We start from the raw sequence: 13,225 nt of genomic DNA, 5'->3' as shown, positions 1-13,225 counted from the left end.
GTGTGTGTATAGACAGATAGGGTGCAACAAAATGACAGAGATAATATCACTGGCATTGTAACTACCTTACTCACTTACAACATTTTCTTTTCTGAGAAGGACAGGCATTAAATTCAATGGAGATAAGTGTGCCATTTAGGTTAAAAATTCCCCACCACATATAGGGAAAAGAGAAAGATTGATGAGGCAGAAGTAAAGTGGAACTCACTCATTAGAAATGATAGGTGCACAGAAAGCCTGAATTACTGAATTTAAGAAAAACAAAAGTATGTACAGATTAAGACAATAAGATCACCAATAAACAAGTGAAGTTATCAAAGAAATGTATATTCAGTATCAGCCTACATTATACAAAATGATCTTGAATGTTCAAGACCATTTTCAATGCCAACCCATTGTAATTAATTTCTAGACTTAAGGTTTATAGGAATCTTAATTCCAATGGATCCTGTTCTAAAAAGCTACTAATCATTTGATTGAATTGTCTTTATCTAGGATATGGATGATTACTCAAGGCAGATATTATATCAGGAAATGTCCACAATTTGGGATCCCCACTGAGTTTTGATTCCTGGGCCAGCAAATTCGCCTTGATGTTTTAGGTTAGCATTGCAATGCTGTCCTCTAAGGTTTGTCTTACTGTTTTTGGTGGATTGCTGTTTCTTACACTGTTCAGCACTTGCAGAACTTGGCTTTTAGTATCTAACTTTGTTTCTCCTTGGTACCTTCTGATAGAGTCACTTTCTTTCTGTCTCCTGGGATAGGGGTGTTTCCGTGTAAATCAAGGGCATATATTTATGAGTGTTGGATAATTGAGGCATTGTTACATACTGTCTAATTTCTTCTCTAAATCTTTCGTCTGTGAAAATCTCGTCTCAACACTGCACTTCTCTGAGACTCATCTCTATATGAAAGGAATGAATATAATCTCCAAATCCTGACTCTAAAATTCTGAGATTTTGATGAATGAAGACTTTGACCTTTATTAACGAAGATTTTAGGGGAAAAATTTGATACAGCAGTCCCTCTAGAAGAAACTTGCATCTGAAACATTTAATGGAAGATTTGCTGAAGTATACAAATCCAGGCTTTAGGTTAAAATGGAGCAATGTAAGATGCATTATTCCTTGAGCTCTCTAGTACTTAAAGTGAACCTGCCTGGCAATTTAGCTCAACTCATTTAATGTTTTTATTTTTCTAAATCTTATGTTCCTTTTTGAGATGCTTACTGGAAGTGTTAATAATAAGTGCTACATCTATGGCTCAGCCTGCTGTGATAAAAATACCATGCCTAACTCCCATTCCTTGTCTTCTAAAAGAGTTTTCCATTACTTATGGATTACGCCAATAGTACTCTTTGAATGCTGCATCAGTGAAGATAACTTAGGCTTTTGTGGTATTTAGTGTTTTATTGTTTTCCTAAAAAGGTGACCGTCTGATCCTTGACAAACCTGACAAAAACAAGCAATGGGGAAAAGATTCCCTGTTTCATAAATGGTGTTGAGAAAACTGGCTAGCCACGTGCAGAAAGCTGAAACTGGACCCCTTCCTTACACCTTACACTAAAATGAACTCCAGATGGATTGAAGATTTTTTTTCTTTTTTCCCATTATCAAATCAGTGGTATTGTAGGATTGAAGATTTAAACATAAGACCTAACACCATAAAAACCCAAGAAGGAAACCTAAGCAATATCATTCAGGATGTAGGCATAGGCAAGAACTTCATGACTAAAACACCAAAAACATTGGCAACAAAAGCCAAAATAGACAAAAGGGACCTAATTAAACTCCAGAGCTTCTGCACAGCAAAAGAAACAATCATTAGAGTGAATGGGAAACTGACATAATGGGAAAATTTTTTTGCAATCTACCCATCTGACAAAGGGCTAATATCCAGAATCTACAAAGAACTAAAACAGATGTACAAGAAAAAAACAAACAAACTCATTCAAAAGTGGACGAAGGACATGAACAGACACTTTTCAAAAGAAGACATTTATGAGTCCAACAAACGTGAAAAAATGCTCAACATCACTGGTCATTAGGGAAATGCAAATCAAAACCACATTGAGATACCATCTCATGCCAGTTAGAATGGCGATCATTAAAAAATCAGGAGATAACAGATGCTGGAGAGGATGTGGAGGAATAGGAACACTTTAACACTGTTGGTGGGAGTGCAAATTAGTTCAACCATTGTGGAAGACAGTGTGGCGATTCCTCAAGGGCCTAGAAATAGAAATTCCATTTGACCCAGCAATCCCACTACTGGGTATATATCCAAATGATTATAAATCATTCTATTATAAAGACACATGCACACGTATGTTCACTGTGGCACTGTTTACAATAGCAAAGACCTGGAACCAACCCAGATGCCCATCAATGATAGACTGGATGAAGAAAATGTGGCACATATACACCATGGAATACTATGCAGCCATAAAAAGGATGAGTTCATGTCCTTTGTAGGGATATGGATGAATCTGGAAACCATCATTCTTAGCAAACTGACACAAGAACAGAAAACCAAACACCACATGTTTTCACTCATAGGTGGGTGCTGAAAAATGAGAACACATAGGCCCAGGGAGGGGAACATCACACACTGGGGTCTGTTGAGGGGTAGGGGGCTAAGGGATGGACAGTAGGAGGTGGAGAGGTTAGGGAGGAACAGAATTGGGAGAAATGCCTGATGTAGGTGACTGGGTGATGGTGGCAGCAAACCACCATGGCATGTGTGTACCTATGCAACAATCCTGTAAGATCTGTACATGTACCCCAGAACTTAAAGTACAATTTAAAAAAATTTAAAAAAGGAAGAGAAAAAAAGTGAATGCAGTTCAATCATTAATCTTTTGTAAAGGAGAGGGAATTGTGAACTCTTCTCTCAACAATTAGTGCATTCATAGAGCGATTTCAGGCTCTGGGATTCCACACTCCTCAAATGTGCTAGAAGTGACACTTGCACAGAGGTTTGCTAAGCCAATTGGCTTGTGTAAACCCATCCGCAAAATTGGAAACCAAGATCCTAACAATTCTCCTTTCACGTGAAGTTATGGACAAATTTGAAAGCATAAATCTTGAAATATACATTTAGCTGCTGAAATATACCAGTTTATTGATAAGGCCTAACATAATGTGGATCTTTGATAATTAGAAAAATGTCATAAAATTAAGTGAAAAAGTATTTTTTTTATATGGCTTTAACTTTTCCCCCTATAAATGTGTGTACTTTTATCAATTCATCTGTATAGTCAACTGCAGGATTGTTACTCATTCTACTTGCTAATGGCCACAAAATCCTAAAGGACATCCTACACACACATCAGAATTTCTGAATATGCAAATTATAAGTAATTTTAATGCTCAAGACAGTGAAACAAATCAGTATATTGTCTACTACCACAATTATTCCTACATCATAGGTAATACGCTTCTCAGATGGACAAATACAAAATACTGATTTCCCCAAGGTAAATATGGACGATTTCATTTTGGGTGATTTGAACTGGAGAAAGATTATGACTCAGCCTTGAATTTTACTATGTACCATTTTCACTTGGATATTCACTATCATCTGAAATTCCACTTATCCACGTCTGAACTGGGTGTTTTTCTTCTGAGTGAGGCTGCTTTCCTAATTTTCCTGTTTTTATGAATTTTACCACTATTTTCTGAGTTGATCAGAAGCAAACTTTGAGTTCTCTGAGATTTCTATGTCTTCTTTATCTCTTAAACCTCTTTGTTACCATACCCTGCCAATTTTTCCTTTCTAGTAGATATAGGGTTAGGAATCTTCACACTGCTCTCTCATCATTCCAAGCCTCATTCAGTTATTCAGTTAGCTTACAAATAGATACTACACATCTACCATGTGCCAGGCACTGGAATAGACACTAAAGATACAATGGTGGGCAACAAAAGATGAGGACTCTCAATGTGGTCTAGCAAGGAAGAGAGACATTAAAAATCACCTGCAAACAAATGTAAAGCTCCAGCTATGACGCATTATATGAAGGACCTATTTCTAGGTCCTTGAGGTATGAGGTGTCATAAGAGCCTAAGATAGATTGATGTGAGTTAGTCATGGAAGTCAGGGAAGGTAGGCTTCCCTGAAGAGGTGATGCATGAGCTGAAAACTGAAGGATTAGCAGAAGTTAATCAGATGAGGAAGGATGGGAAGAACATTCTAAGTAGAGGTTATAGCACATGCAATGGTCTTGTGGTGGGAAAGAGAATGCCAAGTATTAGAGAACTAAAAAGAGGAAAACTAAAAGAAAACAGAGGGGACTTAGCACAAATTGAGACTGGAGAGACAGAGAGATACAGAGGGACGAAATCATGCATGGCTTTATATGCTTTATTATGAAAAATTTTCTTTTTATCCTATGAGCAACAGAAAGCCACCAAAGAGAGCTCTCTCTCTCTGTGTGTGTGTGCGTGTGTGTGTGCGCGTGTGTGTGTTGGCGGGGGGGCGGGGAGAGGAGGGGATCAGATTGGCATTTAAACAGATCATTTCTGTTGTATTATGGAACAGATTAGATGGGGCCCAAGAGTAGTGGCAAACAGTTCAGTTGAGAGGCTACCACAGTATTCCAAGTGAAAGATCATGGTTACTGGTCAGAGTGGTAAGTGATGGAGATAGAGATAAACTGGGGGAGCCAAGAGATATTTAGGAGCTAAGATCAATAGGACAAGATTATGGTTTGGCTATGGCAGGTGAGAGAGAGAATGAAGGAGACAGAGGGAGAGAGAGAGAGTTGGGGTTTGCATAATTTAATGTATGATAGTGTAGGACCATTCACTGAAGGAATATTGGAAGAGGACCCAGTTTGGAGAGAAGTGAATGAGTTCAAGTTGGAGCATGTTGAGTTTGAGGTGTTAATGAGATATCCAAAAGATGATATCAAGTAAACAATTGGTTATAAAAATGTGGAGCTCAAAATAGAGATCTGGTCATGAGATATAACTTTGAGATTTATCTGTGTCAAGAGATACAACTTTGAGATTTATCTGTGTATAGGTTGAAATCCTAGGTGTAGAGAAACTATACAGTGAAAAGAGAAGAGGTCCTGGGACAAAGCCTTGGTCAGGTAAAATAGAATGAGTCTTAAAATGAGTGGACAGAGCAGTAGGAGAGAATGCAGGACTGTGTTGTGTAATGGAAAGCAATGAAAAGAGTATTTTCAACTCACTACTACTAAATAAATGTTAATTTGGGGGTTCCTGATTAAAAAATTTTCAACCTAGTGTTTAAATGAGTGATAGAAATTTGGCCAAGTCCAAGTCAACTGTTTTTTGAGCACTTACTCTGTATGAGAAGCTATGCCAAGTGTTTTACACACATTAACTCACTTATATCTCCTAACAATTTTATAGGATAGGTGTTATTGTAATCCTCATGTTATAGAGGAAGAAATTGAAGTGCAGAGAGGTTACGCAACTAGTCCGTGGTTATGTAATGAGTGTGAAAGTGATGGAACCAGGATTTAAAACTAATCTATTTGAATCTAAGGTTGATTTTTCTTTTTTGGAATATTTTAAACTACACAGTTCCATTTCCTTAATAGATATAGGATTATTCAAGTTATCTGTTTCTTCTTAACTGAGTTCTTATAGCTGTGTCTTTCAAGGAGTTGGATCCTTTCCCAAAGCTAATCTTCTTAATCAATGCACTACTGTAGCATGCATCACTTTTTAAGGAATATTTATATATTTTATGAAGATACTACGAAATAGATGTCCTCTTACCAGTTACTTAATCAGGGTGCTATGAGAGCCACATAGAGATTGTAGAAAGTAAAAAATTATCTTATGGAAAACCAAGTTATCACGTCATTCGATTATATCTGTGATACAGTCTCACAAAATGAAAAGAAATTATAGAGCCCCTTCTTAAAGAATTGTCTCTGATTTCAAAAGCTGAATCCAAAATAACACATTCTTTCTTATTTTTTTTAGTTGTTCCTGAAAATACGACAATTCAAGAAAGAAGTACAACTCTTTCACAACGAATAGATATGACCACTCCACCTCAAATTACTGGACTAAAACCACAAAATACTGCACATTCCTCTACAATGTTGTCTCAAAGCATACCTATATTTGCAACTGATTATACAACCATATCATATTCCAATACAACATCTCCACCTCTAGAAACAATGACTGCACAAAAAATTTTAAAGACACTGGTAGCTGAGACAGCTACATTTGCAGTAGATGTTTTATCAACTTCAGCAGCCATCTCTATGCCTAACCAGAGTATATCCATAGATACTACTACCAATTTCATGAAAAACACAAAATCCCCATCTTCCGAAAACACAAAGACAACAAAAATGGCTGAAGCCATGGCTACTGAAATCTTTGAACCACCTACACCTTCTAATTTCCTATCCACATCCAGATTTACCAAGAATTCGATTGTATCTACAACTTCAGCAATTACATCTCAGTGGGCTGTTAGGAAGACAACATCTTTATTCCCAACTACTGAGTCAACATCTATGTCTACAACATCTTGTCTCAAACAAAGATCCACAAATATTCGGGCACTCTCTATCTCCACAGCTGGCCAGGAGTTTGCTGAATCTACAGCAGCCGAAACTGTACCTTGGTTGACAGTGGAAAAGACTTCACCTGCAGCTACTCACATTGGGACTGTATCAGCATTCCCACCTGAGTCTGTGCTCATCTCCACAGCTGCTCCGGTAGATTATGTAACTCCTAAAAACCAGACATCATCTCCATTGGCAACAACTGACAACAAAATAGCATTTACAGCCCATTCATTAACTCTCCCAACTAGGCTTATTGCGACCACGCCTGCCCCAAGAACAGCTGAAACAGAATTGACATCTACAAATTTTCAGGATGTCTCTTTACCCAGAGTGGAAGATGGCATGTCTACATCCATGTCTAAAGAGTCCTCCTCTAAGACTCTTTCTTTCTTAAAATCCTTTTCATTTACTGGGACTGAGAGTGTACAGACTGCTATTGATGCCGAAGCTACACATACAGCCTTAACTCCTAAAATCACACTTGTACCTACAGTGGCTGAAACTATGCTTTCCTCCACAGTCACAGGACCAGTTTATACCCAGAATACACCTACAGCTGATGAACACATGCTTACTTTGATTTCCACTAGATCAGCCTCCGCATCCAAGGCACCTGGGTCAGTTCCCACATCCACAACTGATGAAGATGCCCATCTGTTCTTCACCAATGAGACCATTTGGACTTCCAGGCCAGACCAGACTCTGCTGACATCTATGAACACAACCACCGTACTCACATTTGTGCCTAATGAAAATTTCACATCAGCATTTCATGAGAGTACTACTAATGAAGAACATTTATCTACAACTACTAATATTATCACCCCACTGAAAGCATCTCCAGAGAGCGAAGGTACCACTACCACTGATGCTACCACGGCCAGATATGCAACAGCTCTATCCAAATTGACATTCATGACCAGTCTGCCTGAGTTTAAACTTACCACCTTACTACTAAAAACAATCCCTATGTCTACAAAACCTGCAAATGAACTTCCTTCAATATCAAGGGAGACTGTTGTTCCATCCGTAGATATAATATCTACTCTTGCTTACATTCAACCAAATTTTTCTACTGAGGAAAGTGCTTCTGAGACCACACAAACAGAAATAAGTGATGCAATTGTATTTGGAGGTACAACAACTCCTGTACCAAGGTCAGCAACAACACAAAGCTTTAATGCCACTGTGACAAGAAAAGAAGCAACTTCCCATTATCTTACGGGAAAATCAACTATAGCAGCAGTAGCTGAGGTTTCTCCATTTTCAACAATGCTGGAAGTGACAGATGAATCAGCACAAATGGTGACAGCTTCTGTCACTGTTTCTTCTTCTCCTGATATAGAAAAGCTGACTACCCCATTGGATAATAAAACTGCACCAACTGAGGTGAGAGAAAGTTGGCTTTCGACAAAATTGGTGAAAACCACACCTAGGAGTTCACACAATGAAACGACAGAAATGTTTAATTCCAACCACACCTATGTAGCACACTGGACTTCAGAGACATCTGAGGGCATTTCAGCTGGATCCTCCACTTCTGGGAGCACACATATATTCAGTGAATTCCTGGGTGCTTCTACCGCAAGGATATCAGAAACCAGTTTCCCCACTACCCCTACAGACAGGACAGTTACGTCTTTGTCTGATGATATTTTACCTCCACAGCCTACAGCTGCTCATTCCTCAGAAACCCATATGCCTGTTACTCATATGTTCTCACTGCCAGTTAATGGCAGCTCTGTGGTGTCTCAGGAAACTGAGGTTACCATGTCTGAGCCTTCTACACTGGCCAGGGCTTTTTCTACATCTATGCTCTCAGATGTGTCAAATCTATCGTCAGCTATGATGACCACAGCATTGGTACCACCATTGGATCAGATTGCTTCCACAACCAGTGATATTGTGCCTTCCCACAGAGCCACGGTAATCTCTGTCAGGAAGACATCCATGGCAGTTCCTTCTCCAACAGAAACTCCATTTCCTTCACTGAGTCTCTCCACTCCTGTGATAGCTAAGGCTGAGACCACCCTTTCCTCCACCTCAGTTGATACAGTAACCCCATCTACACACACTCTTCTCTGCTCAAAACCTCCCCCTGACAACATTTCTACTGCGTCCTCCACTCCTGTGATCTCAACTATGTCTACACTAGAGGTAACTCAACCCATATCTCAAGTAGAGGAGACTTCTACCTATGCTCTCAGCTTCCTGTATACTTTCAGTGGTGGTGGAGATGTTGCCAGCTTAACTACTGGCACCACAGAGACCATGCCCTTGCACACCTCTGCCAATAAGCTTACTACTTCAGGAGACAGTCACATTTCTCAGTCTGCCACATATCGTGTACACACACCAATGTCCCAATTGGTGACTAGCACCTCTGTCTTATCTTCCGATAAAGACCAGATGACCATCTCCCTGGGAAAAAACGCTAGAACTGTGGAGATGACAGAAATGTCCTCATCAAATAATTCTTTTATTTCATACTCCCAGGATACTCCATCTTTGGATACAGGATTTTCTGAGACCACAAAAATTTCCAGTCACCAAACACATTTGCCTTCAGAGATTCCACTTGGGACTTCCTCTGATGGAAATTCGGCTTTATCTCCCACTTCTGTAAGCACACAGATTACACCTACCCTGACCTCAAGTAACACAGTAGATGTGCACATTCCAGAAATGTCTACCAGTCTTGGGAAAACAGCTCTCCCCTCACAAGCTCTGACAACCACCACTCTTTTGTCTCCTGAAAAAAAAAGCACGAGTGCCCTTTCAGCATATACACCCAGGACAGTGGAAATGATGGCAAACTCCACCTATGTGACTCACTCTATCTCATACGGCCAGGATACTTCATTTGTAGATACCACAACTTTCAGCTCAGCCAGAATATCAGATGCTATGGATATCAATACAACTTTTTCACACCTGCCTTCAGTTAGTACACAGCCTGAGGTGACTTCAGTTGCCTCTTTCATTTCTGAAAGCACACAGACTTTCCCTGAGTCCTTGTCTCTTTCCACAACTGGATTATATAATGACAGTTTTACAGTTCGCTCCGACAGGATCACTACAGCCTTTTCTGTTCCAAATGTACCTACAACACTTCATAAAGAAGCCTCTATGGCAACATCCACTCCTATTTACCAGATGTCCTCATTGCCAGTTAACGTAACTGCCTTCACCTCCACAAAAGTTTCTGACACTCCCGCAATATTAATAACTAAATCTTCTAAAACAATGCATCCAGGTTATTTGAAAAGTCCCTGCACAGCCACTTCTGGGCCCATGTCTGAGATGTCCTCAATGCCAGTTAATAACTCTGCTTTCACTCCTGCAACAGTCTCTTCTGACACTTCCACAACAGTTGGGTCATTCTCTACTTTATTGTCTTCAGTTACCCCCATGATTACTATGACCATGCAAACATTGGATGTCACACCTGTGACATATGCTGGGCCTTCTTCAAAAAACAAAAGGGCTTCTTCTGCTTTCACCACAGAAATGATAGAGGTACCTTCCAGGATCACACCTACAACCTTTTTCTCTCCAACAGAGCCAACGTTGCCCTCTGTGAAAACCGTTCCAACCACTATTATGGCTGGGATAGTGACTCCATTTGTAGGCACCACTGCCTTCTCTCTACTCAGTTCTAAGAACACTGAAGCTATTTCCTCCATTCCAAAAACCACATTTTCACCATTTCTATCAGCAATTCAACAGTCATCACAAGCAGATGAGGCTACAACTTTCGATATATTATCTGGGATTACTGACAGCTCCCTATCTGTGGTAAACAGTGGTACAGGGGTAGCTCTCACAAATACTTATTCCAGAACCATTGTTCCTGAAAATATGCTTTCACCTACTCATGCAGATAGTGTCCATACTTCCTTCAATATTCAGGTTTCCCCATCTCCGACTAGCTTTAAGAGTACTTTTGGACCCACAAAAAGTGTTAAAACGACCGCCACTTACCTTTCTTCTAATACTGGAAAGATGACTTCCTTGTCAGAAAAGACTTCCTTAACAAACCATGCCACATCTTTGAATACCCCTGTTTTATACCCTCCACGGACCCCATCCAGCACAACTCCACCGTCTTTGACATCATTTCTTTATTCTCCTCATAGTATTGAAGCTGAACTTTCTACTCCAAAGACCTCTCCTCCTCCCACATCCCAAATGGTTGCGTTTCCAGTTCTGGAAACAAGAATCACATCTAGTAATACCCAATCTCTGCTTATGACTTCCTGGAACATGCCCATAGCGGAAGGTTCTCAGTTTCCAATTTCCACCACTATTCATGTACCTACATCCAATCAGATGGAAACGGAGACTCTACACCTTGTTCCTGGGACTTTGTCAACATTCACTGCCTCTCAGACTGGTCTAGTATCTAAAGATGTCATGGCAATGTCATCTATTCCTACGTCAGGAATTCTTCTTACCTATGGGCTTTCAGAGAACCCTTCACTATCAACATCTTTAAGAGCTATCCCTACCACTTTGGCTGACATTAAGCACACATTTGAGAAAATGACCACATCTGTAACTCCTGGGACCACACTCCCATCGAATCTTTCTGGTGCCACTTCAGGATCTGTAATTTCAAAGGCTACTACTTTACCCATTCTGACATGGCCCTTATCTAGTCTCCCTTCTGGCTCCCCTTCAGCAACTGTATCTAATGCCCCTCATGTTACGACTTCCTCTACAGTAGAGGTGTCAAAATCAACTTTTCTGACATCTGACATGATATCAGTGCATCCATTCACTAAATTGACAACACTACCCCCTGCTACTATAAGCACCATACTCACCCAAACCACTCCTACATCTACACTGGGTGGTATCACTACTGGCTTCCCCACTTCTTTTCCTATGTCTATAAAAGTCACAGATGACACTGTGTACATTTCCACACACCCTGAAGCATCCTCCAGAACCACAGTAACTGCCAACCCCAGGACTGTGCCTCATCCTTTATCCTTCAGTGGAAAGAGCATGTCACCTTCTACAACTGATCACACTCTATCTGCTGGTTCCATGCCTCTGCCTAGCTCTACAATAACATCTTCATGGAGCAGAATTCCAGCTGCATCATCACTCTCTACTTTAATTGTTCCTAAGCCCACACTGGACTCCCTCCTAAATATAATGACTACTACATCCACTGTTCCTGGAGCCTCATTTCCACTCATATCCACTGGGGTGACACATCCTTCTACAGCAACTGTGTCTTCACCAATATTATCCTTTTTTGAGACCACGAGGTTGGATGCCACACCTTCCTTTCTATCTACAGAAGCATCGACTTCGCCTACTGCCACCAAGTCCACAGGTACTGCTCCATAATGCATGTGGTGTAGCCCCAACAGAATTTATGCGCTATGGGTCATGTGTTCTCCAAAGTGGCCAGCCAGTTCTTGGAAGACAGAAAAGAATGAAAAAAGGTGCAGGTGTTTCTTATCTCCTTCAGACAGTGGGTACAGTGAATGCCTTGTCCAAATACAAAATTCTCTAGCCATCTTTCTTGTCTTTGCTTTACTGAAATATAATGCAAACGTATCTTTTCACTCAGCATGGCAATTTTGAAGCCTCCTTTCCACCTGTTTTGTTCTTGACATTCTGACTCTGATTCTGCCAATGTGCACATGGACTAGGAACCTCACCCATTCCCAGTAAGAGGATCATATGGCCTTAGGTCTGACCATGCTGACCACACACCAGAAAACACCAGAAAAAAACATCAGAAGATACCCTAGACTGCCTTTTGGATTCCTTTTATGCAGGTATCAGACTTCTCCAATCCCTACCTGCAGCTGGCTAAGAGAGCTTGTCCAAGGCCAAGGAATATTTGGCTTTCATGTTGTTCACATTTTGAATGTTCCTGCAACTTTTTCTCTTTTTTCTGAAACGGAGTTTGGCTCTGTCACCCAGGCTGGAATGCAGTGGTGCGATCTTGGCTCACTGCAACCTCTGCCTCCTGGGTTCAAGTAATTCTCTGCTTCAGTCTCCCAAGTAGCTGGGACTATAGGTGCCTGCTACCACACCCAGCTAATTTTTATATTTTTAGTAGAGACGGAGTTTCACCATCTTGGCCAGGCTGGTCTTGAACTCCTGACCTCATGATCCACACACCTTGGCCTCCCAAAGTGCTGGGATTACAGGCACGAGCCACTGCACCTGGCCTCCTGCAACTTTAACATTTTACAATAGAAATTTGAAAGGATACACAAGAGCAAGAGGGAAATAAGGAGAGAAAAACCTAAAGCAGAAAACAAAGTTCAGGAAGAAAAAAACAGTTATTTTCTCAGGGCAAATGATCTTCTGAGATAATGTTCAGCTTGGCCTTTGAGTGGACTGGAAATCTGTTGGCCAATGAGAGTAGAGAATTGGTGGGATTTGTGGAGTGTCTGGCAACTAGAAATCAAGGAAGTGCCCAAATAATGAGAGCAAAATTGGGATAGTAACATCCTTTTTGATATGGAGTCAAAAATGTTGGTTCTTGACCTTGGAGTTAAATTAAGCTAAGTTTAGGCATGAGACATTATTATTTGGTTTACTTTAAAACAGAGAACAATTTTCACCAAAGTTACAAAAGTCAAATTTTTTGAACTAAATGAATAAAATTAACCTCCTTATTTT

The 13,225-nt window shown here is 40.3% G+C and overlaps 1 protein-coding gene across 1 annotated transcript in view; it reads left to right on the top strand.

Annotated features, from left to right (window-relative positions):
* Positions 1-13,225, top strand: part of ADGRG4 (adhesion G protein-coupled receptor G4) — a 153,343-nt gene that overhangs the window by 75,460 nt on the left and 64,658 nt on the right. Inside the window, exon 4 of the mRNA XM_012472323.2 lies at positions 5,967-11,918. Coding sequence (XP_012327746.2) covers positions 5,967-11,918 — 5,952 coding nt within the window. The remainder of the gene's footprint in view (positions 1-5,966; positions 11,919-13,225) is intronic.

Source organism: Aotus nancymaae, unplaced genomic scaffold (assembly GCF_030222135.1).
Source record: "Aotus nancymaae isolate 86718 unplaced genomic scaffold, 86718_ANA_hifiasm-v0.15.2.pri h1tg000004l, whole genome shotgun sequence".
In the NCBI taxonomy this organism is placed as follows: Eukaryota; Metazoa; Chordata; class Mammalia; order Primates; family Aotidae; genus Aotus; species Aotus nancymaae.
The sequence above is the reverse complement of the archived record's forward strand: the minus strand, read 5'-3'. Positions and strand labels throughout refer to the sequence as shown.